The sequence below is a fragment of the Pimephales promelas genome, chromosome 16 (assembly GCF_988280905.1).
Source record: "Pimephales promelas chromosome 16, fPimPro1.hap1.1, whole genome shotgun sequence".
NCBI classification, from domain to species: domain Eukaryota; kingdom Metazoa; phylum Chordata; class Actinopteri; order Cypriniformes; family Leuciscidae; genus Pimephales; species Pimephales promelas.
The window spans coordinates 10,818,710-10,845,262 of NC_142784.1; the positions used below are offsets into that span (position 1 = coordinate 10,818,710).

At 38.4% G+C, this 26,553-nt stretch overlaps 2 protein-coding genes across 8 annotated transcripts in view; one reads left to right on the forward strand and one right to left on the reverse strand.

Moving 5' to 3' along the window:
• The first annotated feature begins 159 nt into the window (after positions 1-159).
• mindy4b (MINDY family member 4B) lies at positions 160-18,152 on the forward strand. Of its 5 annotated transcripts, none has more exons than XM_039660212.2 (13): positions 163-493; positions 2,716-2,870; positions 2,956-2,983; positions 5,213-5,389; positions 8,710-8,829; positions 10,733-10,827; positions 10,959-11,124; positions 15,486-15,551; positions 15,662-15,732; positions 15,903-15,975; positions 16,062-16,238; positions 17,281-17,461; positions 17,562-18,152. In XM_039660212.2, exons 2-13 carry the CDS (start codon positions 2,776-2,778, stop codon positions 17,702-17,704), a joined length of 1,392 nt encoding a protein of 463 aa, XP_039516146.2. In that variant the 5' UTR covers positions 163-493; positions 2,716-2,775; the 3' UTR covers positions 17,705-18,152. The 5 variants fall into 5 exon arrangements, with proteins under 5 accessions (XP_088977109.1, XP_039516146.2, XP_039516145.2 ...); XM_039660211.2 differs by having other exon boundaries at positions 169-493; positions 2,776-2,870; XM_039660213.2 differs by lacking the exon at positions 163-493 and adding an exon at positions 4,166-4,395 and having other exon boundaries at positions 2,774-2,870.
• Positions 18,153-20,040: 1,888 nt separating this feature from the next.
• Positions 20,041-26,553, reverse strand: part of maml2 (mastermind like transcriptional coactivator 2) — a 90,726-nt gene continuing 84,213 nt past the window's right edge. For all 3 annotated transcript variants that reach the window (XM_089120980.1, XM_039660123.2, XM_039660124.2), the window contains exons 4-6: positions 24,192-24,359; positions 23,819-23,927; positions 20,041-21,037 (exon numbers count right to left, since the gene is read on the reverse strand). In XM_089120980.1, coding sequence (XP_088977106.1) covers positions 20,229-21,037; positions 23,819-23,927; positions 24,192-24,359 — 1,086 coding nt within the window. In that variant the 3' untranslated portion in view covers positions 20,041-20,228. The remainder of the gene's footprint in view (positions 21,038-23,818; positions 23,928-24,191; positions 24,360-26,553) is intronic.

Here is a 26,553-nt window from a genome sequence, read left to right on the forward strand (position 1 = left end):
TGTGATTACTAATCATGAAAAGATTTGTTTACCGCGAATCCCTTGCCTTTACTCAAAATAAAATTTTACGAACTAGTTTCAGTTTTTCTTTATGACGCATTGCTGTTTATTTGTACTGTATAAACAAAGAAGGATGCCCGTTTTGTAAATAGTTTACATTTTATGAACACAGAATGTATTTGGGAGGTTTGAAGCCTCCAGAAACAATATAGTGAAAGAGGAGAAAAGCAGCTCTCGTCACTGAAGACAGCATTTACGAGCACAGCTTTGTTACCACAGGATTCAAAGCAACAGAAAAGAAACAAAGTACTCCACCTGCTGCCAGGAAACTGTAAAATGAAAGGAGGCTTTCTGTCGTGTTGTCAAGCCATGTGTCTGTCCACCTCCTGAATATAAAGTGTCGGCTATATAAGCAATGATTTGGTGAGGTCGTTCACACCGAGGTTTGAGCTATTGCCAGAGTTTAAAGGATTCTCCTCAGCCAAGAGATAAGGTAGGCTTGTACTTTTCAAACATGTGGCTTTGCAGTGTCGATGAAATGCAGTAATGACAGGATGAACTGTGTTGGTCTTGTGGTTATCTGGCAGATTTAGGTTGACCCAATTTTTAAGCGAATCTGTCATGTATTTACTTTTTATAGTGTCCGAACTCAAAGGAAATGTATTTAAATTAAAGCAGGACCGGATTCACAGTTCAACCTCTTATTCAAAATTATTTTAAAAACTTGGTAACACTTTACATTTCTTGTTTATTAACAAAATTAATAAATGCTGTAAGAATATATATAAGAATCATCTCCAATATGTCTATTGGACGTTTCCTGTCAGATGTTAAATAGACGTTTAGAAGATATCTTTAAGCTATAATGATTTAGACAGTATGTTCAACTGATATCTGTCTATCAGATGTTAGTGAACAGCAGATGCTTTCCAGATGAAGGGATCTTTAACAGACATCTTGCAGATGTATATGTGCAATCTGTGATAGCTAATAGTTAGTTCATGTTATTAATTAATGTTACAAAATGAGACTGTATTGTAAAATGTTGCCAAAAAGTTTCAATGAAAAACATAAGAGTGAATTCAGCCATGATTTAAATGTTTATTTATTTATTTATGTACTAGCTTATGCTTTAGAATAAGCTGAAACAAACTCTAATAACTACACAATTTGTTGCCTTACAAATATGCCAAGTTTTCAACATATGTTTCACTTGCTTTTACATGTTTTATATTTAGTGCAAGGGCAAAAACATGACCTCTCAACCGCTTTCACACATGACACATCACAGCTTTTATTATTTTCGGAACACAGTCATATTTCACAGTCTCAGTGGTTGGTTAACCTGACAGCATGGTTATCATATTGCAGCATTTGCATTTTTTTATTAATTTTTTTGGATAAGATTTGAAATGCTAATTTACTGATAGACATCCTCCAAATGCAAAATACTAATGTTTATATGTTAAATAATATAATATGTTACAAAATAATATGTTTCCACTAGTAAAATAAACTATAGCGTTAATGTCTACAAAGGATCAGTAGATGGCACTGTATGCAAAAAGCAAGGATGATTTTGAACAGATTAATCTTTGTAAATGTCTATAGTATATAAAAACAAGGAGAGTTGTTTTATAGTCTTAGCCAAGCATATCAAATCTTATCCAAATCCTATCAATCTGATGCAAAAAGTAAAATCGTTGTTTTCGTTTTTATTTTTACAATATTTTTACAATTTACATCTATATATATATATATATATATATATATATATATATATATATATATATATATATATAGTGTATATATATATATATAGTGTATATATATATATAATGTGTATATATATATATATATATATATATAGTGTGTGTGTGTGTGTGTGTGTGTGTGTATAACACACACACACGAAGCACCATGTCAAAGAGTTCTGGAACACACAAATCATTCCTGCTTTCTTCGATCACCTTTACCATTTTATAATATTTTAAATAATTTTGTATTATCCTGCTATTATTAGTTAGAATGGTATTATTAGAAATGAAACAGAAGAATTGTGAATGATTTAAATATTAAGTAGCCTATCACATATTAAATAAGTTGTTAAGGAGTAAAATTAGATAAATCACTTAAAGGGATAGTTCACTTTGAAATTATTTTTTGATATGTTTTAGCTTACCGCAAGGGCATCCAAGATGTAGGTGTCTTTCCACAGTATTTTCAATTTTGATATTTTTAGGTCAAACCGTTCTTGTCTGTCAGTCATAATGCAGGTCTATGGTCACCTCAAAGAGCGTGCACAGAGAAGTCCACATTGAATCATAGAGTTTACATGACCCACCACCCTGTACTGACACACCTGCAGGTGTTTCAGTACAGGGTGGTGGGTCATTAGAAGAATCATAATTATATTCTAATTAACACAACAGTTCACAAACAAAATAGCCTACTACTAAATATGGCCTACTTTATTCTATAATAAAAGTGTACAGTAGGCTATCATTTTGCACATTAACGCGCTCACAAGGACGAGCGCGACGGAACTGAACGGTTCGCTCGGTCTTGTTAACCCGCTGTGTTAAAACACGATGCTCAGAGAAAAACGCCAGAACGCGTTCGGTCTGAACGCAATTGTCTGACTTATTTATTATTTTGTTGTGTGAACCCGGGGGAGTCATAAGACTGTTTGACCTGGAAATTCTGGAATCCTAGTGAACTCGAGTCAGGAAAGTACTCGCGCCGCTGATGTGATGTTCCTGTCATCACCTGCAGATGAACGCTGATGTAGACGCGAGCGGTGAACTGGGTGAAATCCTCCAACAGATCGCGGAATTGGATAAATGGAGAGACATCTTTAACTCCCGCGGGTAGGTAGGACACACACGGGCTCTCTCTCTCTCTCTCTCCTTCTGCTGCCCAGAGAACATCCATTAACCTGTCTTTATCTTACAGGTTGGACTTGCAACAAGGCTATGTCAAAGTAAGTCTGACGTCGTTTGTTGTTTTCTAAGCCTACAAGCGTTTCGTTTTACGCCTACAAAAACAAACCTACAAACGTTTACAAAATGACAAATTTGTGTTTCCATCATTTATTCCACCCTAATGTCTTTTTAAATTGGTATGACTTGCCTTCTCTGAAACAAATAGAAAAAGTTTGAAGATGTAGCCAATGTAGCTAAATGCAAGATGGTGAAGCTTCAAAAAAGAAATATCAACATAAAAGTGTTTTTCAAAGTATAAGGCTTTCTTAAAGTTATGTAGCCCACGTATATTATTCCAGTAACGTTAACTAAGTTATTAAACGTTAATTTTATGTTATTTTTATTTCAGTTATGGTTTTTAAACCGTTCTCAACGTTAGCGCAAAACGTTTTTTTTTTGTTTTGTTTACATTTTGTTTGTTTTAAGGTGACTAACTTACTATAGTAACAACAGCAAATCGTTTATAACAATTACAAGTAACCCTAAACTCTATAGTAATTACATGTATAGTTAATTAATATTACTCATTTATTTGAGTACAATGGAATTATGTCACTTTAAAATAAAATATAAGCTTTTATTTTAGAGAACATTTCAAAGGAACGTTCCCATAATGTTTGCAAAATAATAAAAGGGAATACCTCATTCCCATAATGTTTGCGTAACCAAGAAAAAAAAAAAAAACCCGGAAGTTCAGAACATTCAGATATATCATTTTGATAACTAAATGGGAATGTCAGCAAAACGTTTTTAGAACACTTTTGTTAGCTGGGATGGTACATTGGAATATAAATGACATTCTATAAAATGTATACCTCCTCTTTTCTTTGAGAGAGAAAAACAATTATGATTTTGAAATGGCACAATTTTGTTTTTGGGGTGAACTGTTCCTTTTAAACAGCTAAACATTTAAAAATGCGTCTTAATATTGTGTTCTGAAACATGCTCCATGCAGTGCGTTTTAATGCAGAACGTATCTGTGCGAAGCCTTGCAATCGTAATTGTAACGTACCCTCTGTTAACATCCTTCTCCTGTGGTTCCGTGTGATTTTTCCATAATTGATACTGCCGACACTGTGCTCTCAGGTGGCTGTATGTCATTTCTCCCATGACATACAGTCAGCCAATCAGACGAGTGTATGCATGTGACTGTGTGACTGCCATCCTCTCAACAAACTCAGTATCACTGACTGGAGGAGAGCTGTGTGGGTTTGGTACCACATTAACTGGAAGGCATTACTGGGCATGTTGTTAATGCCATGTGCGAAATCGAATCTGCATGCAATAGTTCAGTCCATGTAAAGCAGTCATGACGGATTATCAGGACCTTCTGCAAACCATCAAGAGTTTGCAGCACTCCAGACTGAGCTACATAGAGCTTCTTCAAGAGGAAGTGAAGAGAAGCCAAGACGTGAGTTCAGATCCGCTGATGCTCATTCATCATTTCCTAAGATTAGTAACTCTGTGCTTTTGGGATTTCTGTTAACATTGAAGCTTCATGTGAAGAGCTGTGCTCACAGTTCAGGAGGAGGGTGAGAATGGAAAGAGAAAGCACGAATTATATTTATATACTGGTCAAAAGTTGTAAAAAAAAAAATGTTGTTTTTAAAGAACTCTTATGCTAACCAAGGCTGTTTTTATTTGAACAAAAATACAGTACAAACCATAATATTGTAATTTACTATTACAATTTAAAAGAACAGATTTCTATTTGAATATGCGTTAAAATGTAATTTATTCCTGTGATCAAAGCTGAATTTTAAGCATATGTAAGATTTTGTTTTTTACACATTAAATTGATCAAAAGTAAAAGTGTTAAAATTGATAATATTACAAAAGTGATTTCTATTCAAAAAGCAGTTTCCCCCATCTTTCCGTTTCCACAAAAATAACTGTTTTCAACATTGATAATAATCAGAAATGTTTCTTTATCACCATAATAAAATGATTTCTGAAGGATAACGTGACTGGACTAATGATGCGACTATATCACAGTTTTTACTGTATTTTTGATCAAATAAATGCAGCTTTGGTGAGCATAAGTTGATTCAAAAACATAAAAAATTATTCAACATTTTTGGATTATGCTTCGAAGGTTCAATATTCTGTAACAACTGCACATTTTCACTTTTTATATATTATATTATAATTTTGTAATACTGTTTCTCACTTTTTTTTTCTAAGCGCAATGCTTTGCTAAATGTCTCCGCTCTTCATCACGTCTATAGAGACCTAGCGAGAAGATCAAAGCTGATGAGGACAGTGATGATTCATCCAGACCGGCCACCTCGGCCCATCACGTCAGTGCACCAAACAACCTGTTCGCAGTGCCGTACTCCATTCCTCAAACCCTCGCAGTGTCTCCAAGTCTGGGTGGGCAACCGGTGTCACCAGAGCTGGCGGTGGTGAGTTGTGGAACATGACCCTGTCACTTGACCCTCGCTCTCTTGCCTCCCATGTGTCTCACAACAGACTTGTGCTGTGTGTGTGTGTGTGTGTGTACCGAAGACAAAAGACGGGATATAGACTCGTGACTTATTTATTAGGACTTTAAGCAATAGATCAGGTTATAGTGGGTGTTTTAGAATAAACAATCACCACTGGTCTGAAGTTAGGAGTAATTAAGATTTTTTTTAATGTTTTTGAAAGATTGTCTCATATGCTCATCAAATCGGTATTTTAGATTGATTTCTGAAGGATCATGTCATGTGACACTGAAGACTGGACTCATGATGCTGAAAATTCAGCTTTGATCAAGGGAATATATATATTTTCATTTAATTTTTCCTTATCAGAGTGGGATTTTATAGACGAATCCGACGAGCGTTCTGTGTAGGCTGCCATCTTGTGGCGACACCATTACTGAGCTGTTACACCAGCATAGATATATGCACCGGTATGTAAACAAACCTCGGTGATAACGCGAACGCACCCTCGATGACAGCTACAGCCAGGCAGAATGACTTGTTGGGTTGATGATGTTAGACAGCGGCCTCCAGTCACAAGTGAAGGTACAAACGATCTTACAGATTATTTATGAAAATAGCTTGGCAAGCTAGCTAGGCTAACGTTTGCTAACGAGGAAACTATATAAAGATCTGTCCATTTGGCAACAATAAATAAATAAATGAAATCAAATAAACAAATTCATGTTTTTCATTTGTGTCCATTATTTATCTGATTTTCACATTGCAACGGGCAAGGGTAAGGTAACGTTACAGCTAGAAAGTATACATAATATCGACCAATTAGTGTTTTTAAACCATGGAAAGAGGTCAATATAACAGCAGGAAAACAATTATGTCACATAACGTTATATTTAGCTCAGGAAAGCCATTTAATGACTATAGCATGTTAATTGAATAGAAAAAATAGCAAGAGAGGAGATTTTGCTGATTACTATATCACATATTTATTATATTTTTTTACTTATGTCATTAAATAATTGTTATTATACGCGAATGTCCGCATCTTGTACTCGCCCAGGAAATCTTTGTAAACCGTACGGCTCCAGACAGGGGCAGTCGACCCGGGGTATTCACAATGTTTTCTCTTCAAAATTGAAATTTTACTGCCACCATAGAAACAATTTATAACGGAAACTGTTTACCCACTCGACATTATACAAGGGCTAACGTTGTAATGTTAGTGACAGTCGTAAATCGCGGGCTGTTTATTCCAGTGGACGCAAGTTGCAACTAAAACAATAGGAGGCAATGGCGCAACGCTACCCAGCAACAGCTCAGTAATGGCGCCCCGCTTACTTCCGGTAGTTTCGCCGGATTCGTCTATAGTAAAAGGAATATTACAGCTGCCAGTCTCTGCTTTAACCGAGGGGTTTAAATGTGCCAAGGTCAGACTGGAAATGACCTTAGTAGAGTAACGCGACAAATGTGTAAAGGAGGCAGCCCCTGTGTTAAAAACTGGTAGAAAGTGGTCAGCAAAGAAATCTGTGGTTGAGGCAAAGGCTGCCCTTCAAATTGGTGATATCATGGGACAGGTACAGGATGGAAGAGGGAATTTTGGGCTCAGGAGGAGAGGATAAGGTGTATAAAGGCCATTTCCCAGGCCAGGCAGGGAAAGTGGATGAGATGGGAGAGTGGGGAACAATGCAAGATGGGCTGGCAAGACCTTTGGTCAATAGAAGAGAGTAGGATCAGTTTTCTTATCAGGTCAACATATGATGTTCTCCCATCACCGCAGAACCTAAACCTCTGGGTAGGAGAGGATCCCACTTGTCCTTTGTATTCATCACCTGCCACATTAAGGCACATTTTGACAGGATGTAAGGTGGCTCTTAACCAAGGTCGGTTTACTTGGTGCCATGACCAAGCACTGCGATGTTTGGCTTTAGCGTTGGAAGGCAAGCGTTACATGACCAATAAGTTGCCGCCTGCAAAACATTACACGCAGAAGACAACATTCCTCCGCCCAGGCGAGCAACCGCAAGGTGTTAACACCAATTCTTGCCCAGGACAACTGGAAGCTGCTAGGGACTGGAAGATGCTGTCTGATCTTGATCAACGGCTTATTTTTCCACCTGAGATTGCCACCACTAACCTCCAACCAGATATTGTTTTGTGGTCTGGATCAGTACGCATTGTTCAACTAATAGAGTTACCAGTGCCATGGGAGGATGCGGTTGATGAAGCATATGAAAGTGCGTTATGCCTTAAGGATGAGGTGTAGGATATGGATACACTGTGCAGAAACATCTACACCAGAATCAGTATTCCAACAGTGTGCACTTACAAACTTTAAAGACACAACTTGCATCAGACAAACTTGCCTGTGTCCTTGGACGGTGCCATGATTGAAGCACACCGGTGCAGGACAGTGGGGTTGGCACAGTTTTCAGCCCCATGGTGCTGTAGTGAGCCGTTTGAAACAGGAGTGCAACCACATGGTTGCATAAAGCCATTCCAGAACCTCTGACATGCTCTGCAAACGTTCTACCACTGGACCATTCAAGGACACATACGCATGCACACACACACACACACACACACACACCTGTCCCACCCACCTTTTAAAAAAACAAAGTAATGCGACTGTATATTCATTCAGTTAATGCAGCAACCGTTCATATCATCACATCGCTGCCTGCATACAGAGCAAAGTCAGAGTGAGAGCGAGTGGATCACGTGATATGAAGCAGTTTTGGTCTCTGCCTCAATGTTGATAATTCAAGACAGCATGAGAACTGACTGCTCACGCGCAAATCTACGTATCTACGCAAATCACAATGTTTTTTTTTTTTGGAGCAAACAATGGCAAAAGGAGTATATTATATGTGTATTCCTGAATTTTTTTTTCATGCAAAAAATAATATTTGTAATAAAATAAATACAATTAATAATTAGCGCTTTGGGTACAAGAAAAGCACAATACAAATAAAATGTATTATTATTATTAATAATGTGGTGAATTAATAAAGCTCTTGGAACCCTGCCTACCCTGCCTACATTAAGGCTTGTATCTTAAGAGCTAGTCTGACCCACTAACAGTTAGTTGGAGGTAATCAGTCTTACTTTTTGGTATCAAATTAGACTAATCTTCAAAAACGTATGAACCGTCTTAAAGGGAAAAAAACGCCTAACTTCCCTTCTGGCTCCCACCAAACGACTAACTAAGACTAGTCTAAGCTGTTTATGCAAAGCACTTTGGCCAACATTTTTAAGTGATTATTATTTTGACATTTCATTTTTCTTTATCACACATACAGAGTTTAAGAAGTATTTTATTTGGGAACACCTTCCATATATTCAACTACGAGTGGAAGAAATCATTCTTCAAGTTTCGTGAGACTTTCTCTGATATGGCATATGCTCTGGAGACTGAGAGGGTGAGTATGAGATTGAACTTCATCTGTCATTTTCAGCCATCACTTATTATAATAGTTTTGGCTATAAACCACTGGAAACTGGAAGGATATTGTTTTAAAACATTCAGATTTTAAAATTCATATTAAATTACTTGAAGACACAAATGTGCATCTTTCTCATTTTTAGTGAGGTGAAAGTGTATGCTTAGGAAAAAATGGCAAATGAAACAAAATTGGACTTCTTATGATGAACATGGTAAAAGGAAAGGATATTGAGATATTGTCTACACAAATTAGGAATTTATTTTGAATTTATTATATGCCACATGTCATTAATCCACATTCACTCTTCAAATGATATGCGCATTGTAGAAAACCGTTCTCTCATTTTTAATTTAGTAAAATCATGGCCAATCGTTAAAAAAAAAACCTGTACGTTATATTTATAATATTTTGTTTAAATAAAATCCACTTATCAGGTACTGTTGGTTTACATTGTAAAAAAAAGTACACCATTTTTATTATGCAAATAATATACTTGAATATGACATGAAAAGGTCCTACACTTAAGTGCATGTTATTTACAATGAAATAAAAATTTAACCTTATATTAAATGCAGTTTGAACTTGTGTCCAGAAGTTCTCAAAATACCTGCTAATGCTGGAAATGGAAAAAGACTTGACAAACTTGAGACAGGTGTTAATCACTTATGTATGATCACGTTAATAAAGTTTCTTCCCCTTTGCCAGAACTGCAAGTTATATCAGTGAAGAAGGGTTGTGTTACGAGCTTTAGTAGATCACTTCTTTTCATGGTAAAGTAAAGCCATGACTCTGTATGTTTCTGACTAGCCCGTCACCATTGTCTGAATACTGCATCACTTCCCGCCACTTCATTATTGTATAATGAGCTTGAAATGTTGCCACTTTCTTAACCACAGATCATTGGCACGCTAAATATGTTTCCCATTATCCTCAGCTGGTGAAGTGTGGCGCATGTCATCCATTAGCAGATTACACACTGATACTACAAGAAAGCACAATTATATAAAGAGCCTCCAGCAACTGATTCAAGATCAGCTTTCTTTATCAAACCATTACAAAATAATAAAAAAAAAAACTCTTATATTCCTTATGAAATGGTTCATAAACTGAACACTTAATGTTGCTAATTAAACCTGTTATCGAAAGAATTATTTTATGCTCGCCAAGTATGCATTTACTTGATGAAATAAATTCAGTGAAATATTACATTTCAGCTCTTTTCTATTTTCATATATTTTAAATATAATTTATTCCATTGAATGGTATGTGTCATATGATCCTTCGGAAAACATTTTAAAATGTTGATTTGCTGCTCAAGAAAAAAATATATTTTGTGGCTTTTTTGTGGAAACCATATTTTCAGGATTCTTTGATGAAGTGAAAGTTCAAAAGAACAAAAATCTGTTGTAATATTGTAAATGTTGTCACTTTTGAAAAGTATTCTTTTATTTAAAAAAGCTATAAAAGTGACCTTTTTCTACCAAAATTGAAAATTCTGTGATTTAGTCACTTTCAGGTCACTCCAATCGCATATGAATTTAGAAGTTAGGCAGAATATTTTCACTTATCTTTTTTATCTGTAGTGGATGTTGACCACGGATTTGTAAAGACATGAGAAAAATAACCAAAAAAATGCACAATTTTCCCTAAATATATAAAATGTGTACTTTATAAAAACGTGTACGTGTACACACAGTTTTAATTATGGCTTTTGGATGAATTATATTCATGTTTGTTGTAGTTTATCATTAATATGAAAATATCCTGCATTCTGAAAGGGTAATTACATTTAAACGAATTTATCTTGTAGAAATTACTCACTAACATGGATAATTTGTAAAAGAACTGTACAAAATGTGTGACCTGTTTTCTCTGGTAGGGAGGAGCCAGTGCTATTCAGATGGTGGTTCAGGCTCATATTATTAAACGCTTGCTCTTCAACCAGCCAGGGAACTCCATGTGCACAATGCAAAGGTTTGTTGTCGTCAAGTTTCTATCTTTTTGAATGGAATGAAATTATTGCAGAGGGGAAGATTTACGATTTTCATTGAAGAACAACTTGCACTCTCTCTCTCTCTCTCTCTCTCTCTCTCTCTCTCTCTCAGTCTGCTGGAGGTCGGGGAGAAGGAGCAGAGGAGGGCGCTGGCAGCCGCTCTAGCTGACATCTTGTGGACAGCTGGCGAGGAGCAGACGGCTACCGTCTCCTTGGTCACGTCCGAGCGCTGTTTCACCCCCCACCTCGACTACAAACTCGACAGCTTCACAGAGAGGGTACGTGTTGGGAGGGGGGGGGCGGGGGGGGGGCTGTGTGTGATGATGATTGTAGTTCTAGACTAAATGTGAACATGCATTTCCTCTCACTTGCATCTCACTTGCACAAAAACACAATCAGTATTGCTCAAGAGAAATAAAAACTGTGAAATGCAACTGTTAAGATTTCCATTACACAAGAGTAGATGTTAAAACTTCATGCTGATTTGTACTCGGCTTTCGCCAAGATAAGCACAAACTAAGACCTAGCTTTACAGTAAACTATGCTTCTCCATCCATTTACGCTTCTTTCCATATGGTGGTGTGACTCCCCTTCTGTCCGGCGTTAACGGCTGCAGTGTACTTGGCGCGTCAGCACACACAACGGATGCAGCTACAGTTTGGTCTGCCCACTGGACCAGCACGACAACTGTCTGGATTGAGCCGAGTAGGGGACATCTCTAGAGTCTTCAAGTGGGCACCTTCCGTCCTCAGTGTTTCGTCGACTAGCCCACGACACCTCAAGAGGGCTCGACAGTCCCCGTCCCCCACTCAACTCAGCCCAGCTTACTGACCTTTACATCCCTCCTGCAGCTGAGGCTGCTCCTTCCTCTTAGTTCACATGGGACCTAACCACAATCGGCCCACGTCTCAACCATACACGCCAACCCATTTGACTAAGGGTGTCGAGCCCCACTGTCTTTGTTAACGTAGTTTCAGGCGTAACAGTTCCGTATGGCATACTACCTACCGCAAAACACAATATTTGATCAAACACCACTTTATGAAACCGTAGCGTGGCGGCCTGTACACAGCCAGCCAGAATCTTTCCGTCTCAACCACAGCCAGGTGCTGCTCCTCTCTACTGCTTCAGATAAGTTCTTTACTGTGCGACGCAACTATTGGCCACTGAATCTGAGTCTGGAACCGGGTTGTAGAGTGTGCCACAAATCCTCGACAACCCACTTCCACTGGATAAACCTGAACTCTTCATCCTTGCTGTTCTGCTTCAGTGGCCAGATAAGCTTACCGCAGTTTTTCCCTCTCATATGCCTCATCAACCGCATCCTCGCATGGCACTGTTAACTCTTATCAGTTGAACAATGCGTGCTGATCCAGACCACAATACAATATCTGGTGAGAGGTTAGTGGTGGCAATCTCAGGTGGAAAAATAAGCCGTTGATCAAGATCAGCCAGCATCTTCCAGTCCCTAGCAGTTTCCGTTGTCCTGGGCGAGAATTGGTGTTAACACCTTTTCTTGGTGGTTGCTCGCCTGGGCGGAGGAATATTGTCTTCTGCTTGTAATGTTTTGCTTGAACAGGTAGTAACTTATTGGTCATGTTACGCTTCCCTTCCAATGCTAAAGCCAGACATCGCAGTACTTGGTCATGGCGCCAAGTAAATCGACCTTGGCTAAGAGCCACCTTACATCCTGTCAAAATGTGCTTTAATGTGGGAGATGATGAACACAAAGGACAAGAGGGATCCTCTACTACCCAGAGGTTTAGGTTCTTTGGTGATGGGAGAACATCAAATCTTGACCTGATAAGGAAACTGATCCTACTCTCTTCCATTGACCAAAGGTCTTGCCAGCCGAACTCACGTTGTTCCACATTCTCCCATCTCATCCATTCTCCTTGCTTGGCCTGGGAAATGGCCTTTATACACCTCATCCTCTCCTCCTGCTTTCACACCTCGTTGACAACCAGCTTCCTCTTTTGAGCTGGGCCTGCCTTGCCATTTAGGACAAGGTAAACTGAGCCCAAAACCCCCTCTTCCGTGCTATACCTGTCCTATGATATCACCAATTTGAAGGGCAGCCTTTGCCTCTACCACAGATTTCTTTGCTGACCACTTTCTACCAGTTTTTAACACAGGGGCTGCCTCCCTTACACATTTGTCGCATGACTCTACTAAGTTAATTTCCAGTCTGACCTTGGTGCACTTAAACTCTTCAGTTAAAGCAGAGACTGGCAGCTGCAATATTCCTTTACTATAAAGTCCCACTCTGCTGAGGCAGCATGAAACTCCCAACCATTTCCTGATGTATGAACTTATTAACGCTTCCAGCTTATCCACTGTTGTCAAACAAACCTCGTACACAGTCAGTGGCCACAGCACCTCGGCAGTAGAACAAACTCAAAGCATCAGAGTTTTAGCTTGCCTGGTAGAGCACAGCTGTTTATGCTCTTCAACCCTTCCACTTCTTTTCGTCTAACTTCTCCCACTCAAACTGTGTCCTTTAGATCCCCATCGTACCATCTCCCAAGACTCTTCATTGGCTTCTCAGAAACTGTTGGTATTGCCTCACCATTAATAAAGAATGTTTTATCTACTACCTTTCCTTTAACTATCGAGATACTCATTGATTTAGAGGGCTTTAATTGCATTTGTGCCCATTCAATATAACCGATTAGTGCAGGCTACTGTTGGTTGTCACGTCATCCATGCATGCTCTGATTGGTGGTAGTCGCATCCCAGAAGCCAAGCACTCTCCTCCTACTACCCATCTTGATGCCCTAATGATTACTTCCATTGACATGGTAAAAGCCAGTGGAGAAATGGTGCATCCTGCCATTATTCCAACCTCTAATCCAAACTCCATTACGCCCTGGAGATGATGTAGCCCTTGCCTTTCTCACAGCCTGCTCTACCTCTTTCCACTTAGGTGCACAGACCTCCATTTGGTATTCTGGTGGATTGATGGTGAAATGTCTGATGGAATTGACATAGGCTCATGCCTTTTGCATCTGTATGCATTTCCTCCAAATATCTCTCTAGCTCAACCCTAGATGCTTCTAAAAGTGCCATTCTTCTCACTGGTGAATAACTTCTTTACGAATCTGAATGGGTCTTTATAGAAATTAGTCCTCGCACATTCCTTCTTTTTGTAGGCGCTCAGCTCTGCGTAATGTTGCTAGCTTATCTTTTATGGCCCTTTCTAAGAGATTGAGTCCCTCCTTCTGACTTTGTTCTGCTCTTTCCCATTGCTTCCTCAGCTGTCTCCTTACTCTAACTAACCCTTCAATTCTCTGCTGCCGTCTAGACATTACAGGAGTAGTTTGTACTTTTTCCTTCCTTTTTTCCACACCAAACCTCTCATGTTCCATATTCGTAAATGATGTCCCCAAATTTATACAGCTTCTTTTCAACTGTACCAGTTAATCTTTCCAAAGCAAAGCATAGATCTGTGTTTACCGTGTCCCATGCAGCTTTCTCACAAGCTCTTGGCCATCTAACTCCAGGCCTATGCCTGTTGAGGTTGTTTTCTATCTTATGCTGGTTAGTCTAACCGGCTTCACAAGTATCAATATGTTCATCACTAACTGTGCAAGCCCTCCTCTCCTCTATGACAGGGGTGCTGATATCCTGCGAGCTGTAGTTTGCTTCCTGTCGCTGGATTTCATTCAACTGACTTGCATTCATCAGTATCTTAAGTCAGTCAAGGCCCTCCCTCAATCATTTTATTTTCCCTTGATGAATCTTCAAACCCCTGGCCGTTGTCACCTTGCTCTGGCCAAAGACCAGCTTGGCGTTCAATGACTTTGCTAATTGCAGATCTTAACTGCAGATCTACTAGATCTAACAGAGAACTAGTCATACTCTCCATACTCATATCCGTTTCCATTCCTAAGTCGTTAACCATGTTGTCAAACATTGAGTCATCTTCCGCCCCCACTCTCGCAGACTATAGGGGTATTTTTCTCTTTAATTTCTCAGAAGCCTTGGGCGGGTGTCTCCAGAATCCTGTAAACACGGAGCTGGATACTGCCGACAAGGATAGCTAACCCTTACCAGCCCGATTGGGGTCTCCTGTCAGCTGTCTTTCCAGGCTGTCAAAAAGTCTTTCCCTTGTTGCCAGCAGCACTATTCACCCCAGTCACTGGATATATCTAGATCCTCATGGTTTCCATTACACAAGAGTAGATGTTAAAACTTTTCATATGGTAATGTGAATATGGTGGCACACTCTACAACCCAACGTCTCTGAGGAGCCACAAATCCTCGACAACCCACTTCCACTGGATGAACCTGGACTCTCCATCCTCGCAGTTCTGCTTCAGTGGCCAGATGAGCATACCGCAGTTTCTTCCTCTCATATCCCTCATTAAGCAAACCCGCATGAATTAAATGTTCAATAACAGAAATATAATTTATGTATTTAATATCACTTTATTAAGCAATGTCTTTGCTGCCGACCTTTGATGGTCCAATTAACAAATTAACAAGCACGTCAAGGTGAGAAAAAGTCATGCAAAAACTAAGTGTAACAGTTACTTTTTTAGCGCGTAATGCAATATTGCAAGTTCGCAACATATTACTTCCCCCAACACTGCAAATATATCGTAATTGTTTAATGTGTTTTTTTTTTATTCCACAGTTGCAGCTTTTCACCTTTAAAAAGAAAGATGATGTTAGATCTTTTATATGTGAGCACATCCAATGTGTGGGTAAATTTGTTATTTATTACAAATATTTTTTTTTTATCAATGCTTTATATTATGCATCAAATGTACCTTTATGTTGTGTTATGAACTTTCACCTGAATGTTTGTAGTTTAAGGAAGAAGGAAGCCATGGTATGATACTTTTTCTGTACAGCCTTGTCTTCTCCAGGACTATTGACAGGTATGTCCTCAGAAATACACAACTTTTCAAAAGTTTTCATGAAAGAAATTATTATTTATATTCAGCGAGAAAGCCTTGCTGATCTCCAGTGTAAGAGAAATACTTCAAGATTTTACCTCCAAATTGAATGAAATGAGTGAATGAATTAAGCATAGTCTCTGAATTTGTAGGATACGAGCAGACTTCGATTGTACCACCACTCATCTTTTGCATTTGAGCTTGGGGAACTTTGTTTGTCGACAGGTAAGGTGTTTTTTTTTTTTTTTTTTGTCCCTGTGAAATCTTCTTATAACTATTTAATTGCTTCATATTGTCTCTGTATGTATTAGGCTTTATTAAACCTGCTGTTGACCGGCCGTGCTTCCCCTCATGTCTTCAATGGTACGTCACTTAACGATGAGAAAGACCAACCGCTCGCCCACCCGCTCCACGGGGTTCTGACTCGCAGTCATGTTGGGTATCTCTTCTGGAACAGAGAACAAGTCAAGCATGCACAGCTCCCCCTGGTACAGTACCCATTTGGGGGATTTGTCACCTTCCCCATGTACAGAAAATGGAAGTGTATTTCTTCTCTGTCAGAACAGTTTGGGGTTTTGTGCCATCTTCTTTGACACCTGATCTTACATTCTCTAAATTTGCAGGTTAACTTAGGTAACCTAAGAATAAATGCTGTAAATGACAAGATTCTTGAGCCACACTGATCAAACCCTTTGGAGGATTTCTAGGCACGTTTCAAAAACAAGGGCAGTTCCCTGAGAAACATACTGTACAAAATGGATCCATTGAAGCTGACATTCTTGAGTGCACACTAGGTCATTTAAGGATCCCTAGTGGTTCTCCAAGGACTTTAGAATACTTTTAAAGAGAGTACTTGTAGAAATAATATAATGAATGTAAAGTTATTGGGCAATTGTCTTTTAAATGTTTCAAGTGTACTGCCAAATGTATTGACAACCATTTATTGTAAACTAAAATATACGTAATGCTATATAATAATGTACATTTTATTCTATATTTAAATATTTGTAATTAAACATTTGTAATGAAGTTGAAATTTAGAACTTGTAAATTTAATATTGAAGAACATACTAGACTTTAAACTACATACATGCTTTACATATGTAAATGAGCATGTTTATCAGGCTCCAATTTTTAGGTTCAGTAGGCACTTTAATGGTAATGAGTTAAAAGGTTATTAATCAGTTATTGAAATACCGATAACGATTCGAAAGAACGATTCATGCTGCAATGCATGAGGTTTGTATTATGGTAGTACCCAGCATGCATTGCAGTATGAATCGTTTTTTACTTGTCACCATTGTTGAGATTCATATGCTGAATGTTGATATCTGTGTTAGTTTTAGTAATGAATTATATTTTCCGTAAAAATCCTTCATACTATCTGATAACATTGCTAGTTCTCATGTTGTAGAATCTATTTTCGAATACAACTAATAATATAATCAGAGATTACACTCTAAATGATGTATATATAACTATATTATATTTTAAGAGCATTCATGTTGAGTGGATCCCTTTTTTCCTAAGGTGGGCAGCATGCTGAAAACCCCCAGGCTGCCTATCTGGGTGTGCAACATCAATGGCACTTACAGTGTTTTGTTCAGCCCAAACCGTTCGTTGCTCTCTGACTGGAAGATGGAGCATCTTTTCCAGCTTTACTTCTACAACGGCCAACCGACTCAGCTCAACACAACAGTGCTCACCATAGGTGCAGTCAATAGCTAAACCCAGATCTCTTTCTCATTGAAGCCTGCTTGTTATATACAGTAGTTGTGTGAATCATATTGTTTTGCTTTTTTGTATTTCAGATACACACTCTCATCACTGGGAGGCTGAAAATAAAGACATTCAGGGAGACCTAGAGAAAAAGTTTCCATCTGTAGAGATGACCATTAGGACGAAGTGGGAGGGTGCTGTTATTGACTGGAATGGGACCGTGCCTTTTTTCTGAAGAGGTTTGAACCAGGGTTTGCACCTGATATCCAGCCCACCTCTCGTTGTATATGCTCCTTTAAAATTCGGGCTTAATTTGAACTTTTAGTCTTCCCATTTTACCATTTAGACATATGAACATTTAACAAATGTTCAAAACTTATGTTCCGTAGATGTCTACCACCTTTCTGGTGTTTATATGATCTTCCTTCCATACCGTTTTTGTCCTTCAATCTGGATCTGATATGGGCTGCTAGTATCAAGTCTCAAGTCAAGTTTCAAGTCATGATGGAAAAGGCTTATGTCTCAAGTTACAGGGTTTAATCAATTTAAGTCAAGATCTTAATTCAAAGCCTTGCAAAGTATTTGATTCCTATCTGGCAATAAACGTGTTTATTTTATTTGTATATAGCTACTGTTTATGCGTATCAATGTTTATATGTGAATAAAAGCCTAAATTAATTCGGTTCAGCGTATAAAGCGATTGTGTATCTTCAGAATATTTGGACTAAACCACTTAATTAATATGGATTGGTTTTATGACCTCTATTAACTTTTTTAACAAAGTGGTAGTTGCGTAACTTGCGTAGCTGTCTATGGAGAGACATCAATCGCTTAGATTTTAGTTAACATGTCTACATTTGTGTTAGTTAAGGACCCCTGATAAAAAGTGTGGCCGAAGATTGACTAGGTACTACATAGCTGCAATATTAAGAGCATTACAAGTAGCAGTATTTTATAACCGTTGATATGAATCAGGGCTGATATGATCAGATTTTCCTGAATCTAGTAATAACTACAGAGGACCTAAGACAGAGCCTTGTAGTACTTCACTTCCATTTGACATTAAATATAAGAAATAGTCAAAATGTTTTGTAAATGTTCTTCTTTGATGTAGTTTATTATCAAAGGCTAAGTTGACAATATGATATACACTTATGACAGAATTATAGTGCATTATAGAAAAGAAATAGAAAAAATATCTTTCGTATAACTGAGATACAGATGTACAAATACAATATTACCAATAAGAACTTTCAAAACTTGCTGTGTCTTTCTAAATAAGGTTGACTTCATCAGTTAACAACATCAAACATTCTAAGCATATGTCTATTCCCTTTACAGATTTTACTCTTTTAGGTGTGTAATAAAATTATACATAAATGGCTCTTTTTCAATACCCGTTGATATGTAATTTAGTCAAAACGGATCTGAACGTTTCATTTCACACAATAGTATTTTAAATGTAAAATATTTAAGGTGTATAACTTTGAACTATAAGAGCCAGATTAAAGTAAATAATTTCAAACTGTCTGCTTGTTAAAGGAGTAGTTCACTTTTAAAAAAATTTACTTATAATTTAATCACCCCCATGTCATCCAAGATGTCCATGTCTTTCTTTCTTCAGTCGAAAAGAAATTAAGGTTTTTGATGAAAAATGCTGGAATGTTTTCTCCATATGAAGAGTTCAGATGCAAAAGCCTCTAAATGCCATTTGAAATTTTCTTCTAAAATGACCGTTTTTATCAAGCTTGTATATTTAGTTCAGTCATTTCAGTTAAATGACAATTAATAGGTAATCTCCATTGCCATTTAAGTGAAATTACTGAACTTACATATACAAGCTTGATAAAAATGATCATTTTAGAAGAAAATTTCAAATGGTACTTAGAGGCTTTTGCATCTGAACTCTTCATATAATGGACTTCAATGGGAACCAAACGGTTCAAGGTCCAAATGAGAGTTTCAGTGCAGCTTCAAAGGGCTTGAAATGACACCAACGATGAATAAGGGTCTTATCTAGTGAAACGATCTGACATTTCAAAAATAAATAACAAAGTTTAAGTTTTATAAGTTCTGTGATGCGCGTTCGTGACTCTCCTGTTCGAACTCATTCATCAAAATGAACAAATCTTTTTTTGAGTCATGACTCGAAGGGTCCTAGATAAGACCCTTATTGATCGTCTGGTGTCGTTTAAAACCCTTTGAAGCTGCACTGAAACTCTAAATTTGGACCTTGAACCGTTTGGTTCCCAATGAATTCCATTATATGGAGAAAATCCTGGAATGTTTTCATCAAAAACCTTAATTTCTTTTCAACTGAAGAAAGAAAGACGTGGACATCTTGGATGACATGGGGGTGAGTAAATTATCAGCAAAAGTTGTGAACTACTCCTTTAAATTAAGTGTCGATGGCATGACCGATGGCTCCATTATGGCATTTATTTTACATCAATCTCTACTAATGGAGTAACAAAAGCTCTAACAGAAATCTCACAGCATTTTAATGATAACTGATATGAATATAGGGGGTAGTGTGTGGTTGTTTAAAAAAAAAAAAAAACACCGAAGCAATGAACGTGAAACTTTACAACATGTTAGTAGAAGATATGAAGTAACGGCCCAACAATATACTAGTACATATAATACATTTGATTTCCACTCAAATACAAGGATATTAAAATATTTTAACAGGCCTTTCACATCAGGCAATCCTAATACAGACATTTCGAACATAATTCTCATGCTTCGAGTCTGTTGTTTTACGAATGTCCGCCTAGTATTTCCTCCAGGTTGATGTCTTTCATCCAGTCATCGTTGCTCGAACCCGATTTAAGCAGGGAGTCGATGAAATCAGAGTCTGCGTTTAACCCTGGTACCGTGTTATCATCCTCCGGTAGGAAGTCAAAGGTCAGCCGGCCTGCTCGGTTGTTCTGATAAGTTGCTGAGCTTTGGCTCAGCCCTCCAAATGTGGTCGGGCAACCCTGCTGTTCGGGGGAGGACTGGCTCAGGCAAGTCACCCCAGGTAGTGGGGGTATTCTAGGCTGACTGGATCTGGGAGCAGAGCTTCTGATCGCAGGGTTTAATGGTAGCAGGCTAGAATGAGGTGCCACCTGGTTAGGTGGGCAAACTGACCTCGGAGAAAAATTAATGTCACTTTGTGGGGTCACTGTATTGGGGAGCCTTTTGACATCTAGTCCTGGTAGAGCTCCACTCTGCTTGGCACTGGTTGCCCAGCTCAAAGCCGTGTCCATCCTGCTGGCATTGGTGTTCATGTCACCCAGTCTTTGACCCAGCAGGGAGTCTTGACCGATGCTGGTCCTCACAGTGCTTGATCGAAAAGTGGCACCCTGGTTGTTTGTCCCATGGAACTGAGGCTTGTTTTGCTGATGCACCATTCGGATCAGGCCGCTGGGTTGCTGTCGTAGCTGGTTTGCACCTGTGGGTCCTGAATTGGGGTCTTGTCCGAGCGGAAATCTTCTCTCCCCTGAGGAGGGCACCATCTTAGTACCCTGTCCACTGGGCAGGTGGCACGATAAAGGTTGGAGGTCATTTTGGTCTGAGCCATTGCCTGTTGTATATGTATAAAACAAAATATTGGTGGTTTAAAATACTGATTTACATTTGTAAAATGTATAATACCTGATTTAAGGTTTGGTGTGGTTCCTTAATCAAAACCTGAGTTTAATTAATCATATTGTATCATCAGCATAATAGCAAGAGTATCATTTTTTGCATTTACTTTAAAGGAGAACTCCGACGCAAAATGAACCTTTGGTCTAATTACACATTGCTACCTAGTCAACCGTTATCTGAGATTTGTTTTCATGATTGCTAAATGTAAATAGTTTTATCTCTAAAAACAGTTTAGCCTATAACGCTAGTATAATGCTAGTATATAGGGCATAGAGTAATGACAAATAAAATCGCTTGTTATTACCACTAACAAGGCTCAAAATAGCCCCACACTAACACGACAGCATAACAAGGGTCCCTACATTCAAACCGAAGCATTGAGAACTTTGTCAGTGTCCAAACAGTTTAATAAGAAGATATTTTATACACGCAGTCAACTTCGCGAATACAGGAAGAAGCCATCTTTAAAAAATAGTCTCTACCAGTCGATCTACGAACGCCGATCCAAGTGCGATGAACTGTGCAGAATCTCATATGGTCCGTTGTTTCCAGAAGAAACACAAACACAAACTGTTTTCTTCTCTTTAATATGTACACGTAGTCGTAGCCTACTGTTCGCGATCACTTTATCACCTTATTCACATCTCACCAGCGCACTTGGATCGGCGTTCGTAGATCGACTGGTAGAGACTATTTTTCAAAGATGGCTTCTTCCTGTATTCTTGAAGTTGACTGTGTGTATAAAATATCTTCTTATTAAACTGTTTGGACACTGACAAAGTTCTCAATGCTTCGGTTTGAATGTAGGGACCCTTGTTATGCTGTCGTGTTAGTGTGGGGCTATTTTGAACCTTGTTAGTGGTAATAACAAGCGATTTTATTTGTCATTACTCTATGCCCTATATACTAGCATTATAGTAGCGTTATAGGCTAAACTGTTTTTAGAGATAAAACTATTTACATTCGGCAATCATGAAAACAAATCTCAGATAACGGTTGGCTAGGTAACAATGTGTAATTAGACCAAAGGTTCATTTTGTGTCGGAATTCTCCTTTAAAGGAGTCGTATGCAAGATTGTGGCCAAAACTGGTACTGCAATCACTTTCAAATTAGGGTGTATCCCCGCCTTCCCCCATGACTCGAGGTTGCCAGATATGCTGCAGGATCCAGCAGGAATGTAGGCTGCTACAAGCAGCTTCCAATTGCAAGTGACGAGTCCTACACAGTGACAATTATTTATTTCGGACTTGTAACAAAGTATTTCAGATTCATATCGAGTTTTTGGGGGTTTAGCAATGTTAGAATTTTTTTTATCCGATTCCGACACGTTTGTATCTGCAGCTGTGGTAACTAGAGAAGAGCTGGCAACCCGAATGCCTCAACACTACTGACTCTGTGATTGGTAGATCGGTGGCGCATCAGACCAAAACACAACATGACAACATCAACATGAGTCAAGGGCTGCGACTTCACTTTTTAAATGACAATATCCTGGCTGGACTACTGTTGTCAGTGATACAAGTAATTGAAATGAACATGATTTCTTAAAGGGATAGTTCACTTTGAAATTAATTTTTGATATGTTTTAGCTTACCTCAAGGGCATCCGAAATGTAGGTGTCTTTGTTTCCACAGTATTTTCAATTTTGACATTTTTCAGTCAAACCGTTGTTGTCTATCAGTCATACACTGGAGGTGAAGGGGGTCCATCAAAAGGAATGCACAGAGAAGTCCAAACTAAATATGATTTAATGACTCGTACATGTAAGTACACATTGATGGCCTAAGACACGAAACGAGCGGTTTGTGTGAGAAAACGAACAGTATTTATATCGTTTTGTAATCATAGCCATGACAAAATGATCTGACGGCACGTGCGCTTCGGTCTGCGCATGCGCCGGAAGTGATCGTTTGCACGCCTACGTCACTCTTTGTTTATACAGAGATTTCGGAAGATTTACCTTTCACTAAACATATTTAGATATACGGGAAACCGCAATGGAAGACGATTTCGGTATATCTAAATATGTTTAGTAAAAGGTAAAACTTCCGAAATCTCCGTGTAAATATTGAGTGACGTCACACGCAAGCGATCACTTCCGGCATAACATTGAACTGATTCAGTTCGGTTCAGTTTGACATTGAACAACTGATTCAGATCACTTGGACGTCACTGTGATTACACGAGGCAAAAACGATATAAATACTGTTCGTTTTCTCACAAAAACCGCTCGTTTCGTGTCTTAGGCCATCAATGTGTACTTACATTTACAAGTCATTAAATCATGTTTAATTTGGACTTCCCTGTGCATGCTCTTTGAGGTGGACCTCCAGTGTATGACTGATAGACAACAACGGTTTGACCTAAAAATATCAAAATTGAAACTACTGCGGAAACAAAGACACCTACATCTTGGATGCCCTTGAGGTAAGCTAAAACATATAAAAAATTAATTTCAAAGTGAGCTATCCCTTTAATGTCTAGTCAGTGACATATCAGGGAAAATTTATGATTAATTTCAATAAATTTCTTGCATACAGCTCCTTTAAATGTAGTTTAATCATGACAACTTTCGGAATGGTTTTAGCATGTTATTGATATTAATTAATTGTCATTAATATGACAATGTTGATGTATTTGGTCTTGGTGAACCGTTTTTGTCGGACTTGCTACTGCTAATAGATACACAGACACAGTCTGAAGACATAAGCACACCTGAGTATAAGCCAGGCTGTTGAGCTCCAACTCCATTGCGTGGGTGTTTGTAGTCCGGTGGAGGCCGTGTTAGATGACGACTGAACTGATCCTGCGTGCTCAGTTTCTCCTGAAACATTTACAGAAAAAGGACATCATTTAAAAGTTAAGGAATAAAAACTAGATTACAACGGACCAAATAGTCAGTTGTCATTCATAGGATCACATATGTAGTTGACACAGAGGAAAGTTTTACAAGGGCTGTTGTGTATACCCGTAACTAGTACGAAGATCTAATTAAAAAAAAAACTGTCCTAAATTAAAATGATGTAAAGCATTATTTCTCAGTAAACATTTAGAAAATCGAATAGTCGCATACATATTTAGCACTCACTGTATCAGCGATGTTGTGTTGCGGTTGGCCCAGTTGTCGTTGAATGTTCTGGTCTTGGCCTGGGTTCTTCTGCTGAGAGCTGAGAACTGGAGGCCTTTGCTGTTGAGCCTGGCCTGTCATATCTGCCGGACGGCCATTCGCTGGTAAGCGGGGTCCTGGTGATATTCCCTACAAATAGAAAATGTGTTAAATTAAACTGGCCACTGCATTAAATCCAACTGTGATTGAACGATTAGCCCACTAGAGGGAGAGCTTTGTTTACGGTGAGTCTGATGTTACACAGTCACTGTTCACATGTGACTTCCTGTGTGTGGTGATAGGGATTTTCCATAGCCTTTCCCACACTGTTCTATCACTTGGAGAAAACACGTCCATGACTATATCCATAATGGGGACATAATGGTACCAAAGGGAGGGCAAATTAGTCCGAAATTCTCAAAACATCCTGTCGCACATGGACTGTAAATAAATGCTTGCTCTTATATCTAGAAAGCACATGTTGTTTAAACATGTAAACAGCAGTTTTAGCTTTTAAATCAGAGGATCTCGACTTTCTTGGCGTACAGTAGCAAAGGTTTACTGATAGTGGTGTTCAAGCCCTGCTGTACTCGGATGAGAACGATCCTATGGGGCGCAACCCAATTGCTGCCAGCAAAGGACAGATTTATTCAGCCACAGGGCAGAAGCACGCAATAACAGATAATCTCATAGGCCCACTTATCCCGTTTTTTGCACTTTGCTGAAATGCTCTTATACCGAGGCTGTGATATTTCATGTTAGTTCTCTTTCAAAGCACTGATTAAATGGTTGAGCGCTGGTACTTTAGCCGTGAAAAACTAAACTTGGACGAGAGCAGAGCGCTATTGTAATCAATTATAAAAACAGAAACTGCAATCGGTTTCAGTGGTGTTAAAGGAGTAGTTCACTTTTTTAAAAAAAAAAAAACTTTTGCTGATGATTTTCGCACCCCCATGTCATCCAAGATGTCCATGTCTTTCTTTCTTCAGTCGAAAAGAAACTAAGGTTTTTGATGAAAACATTCCAGGATTTTTCTCCATATAATGGACTTCAATGGGAACCAAACGGTTCAAGGTCCAAAAGACAGTTTTAGTGCAAACTGTTCAAAGGGGAACTGTTTAAACGATTCCAGACGATGAATAAGGGTCTTATCTAGCGAAATGATCGCTCGTTAAAAAAATAAATAACAAAGCGTAAGTTTTATAAGCACAAATGCTCGCCTTGCTCTGTTCTGTGATGAGCGTTCGTGACTCTCCTATTCGAACTTTTTCATCAAAATGAACGAATCTTTTCCTGAGTCAACTCGTTGTTGAATGAACCAAATGACACGAAAAAAGATTCATTCATTTTGATAAACGAGTTCGAACGTGCATCACAGAACAGAGCAAGGCGACCATTTGTGCTTATAGAACTTGCGCTTTGTTATTTATTTTTTTAACGAGCGATCGTTTCCCTTGATAAGTCCCTTATTCATCGTCTGGAATCGTTTAAAGTCCTTTGAACAGTTTGCAGTTTGCACTGAAACTGTCTTTTGGACCTTGAACCGTTTGGTTCCCATTGAAGTCCATTATATGGAGAAAATGCTGGAATGTTTTCATCAAAAACCTTAATTTCTTTTCGACTGAAGAAAGAAAGACATGGACATCTTGGATGACATGGGGGTGAGTAAATTATCAGCAAAAGTTTGTTTTTAAGTTTTTAAGTACTCCTTTAAGTAATACTGTTTGTATGTACTAAATAACAAGAGCTGAACAGCATAGAGGATTGTTTTGCACACAATTTGTAACGTTCGTGAAAGTTCCACCATCACAATGTAGTAATTCCCACACATCTATACCAATTGGGTGAAATTACTCCCTAAAATATATATCCCAGATAAAAGTTGCTTACACACAAGTAAGGTAACGTGATCACCTAATATTCAACAGCATATAGGTCAAATTTGATTCATTTTATAAAACGCTGGCCGGGAAAGAGTAAGTGGTTTTTCAAAGTTTATTGATATCTTTAAAAAAGATTATCAAATATAGATTAGCTACCATAAAAATAAACTTTTTATTGGTTGCCAAAAACTTAGTTCTGAAACAGTAGCACTAGCAACACCAAGGTAATGTTTGATTCCCAAGGAATGCATGAGCTGATAAAATCTATACCTTAAATCCTAAGTAGGTTGCTTTGGATTCAATGTATAATGCATTAATGTAAATTCCAAACTTTATTTGTTCCATAGTATACCAAAGGAGATGTTTAGTTCAAGTCCAAAAGGGACCATAAATGTGTCACAGCAGTCCACTTGTGTGGTATATTTCCCCATGTCTCATACCGTACATTTGTGTGAAGACTT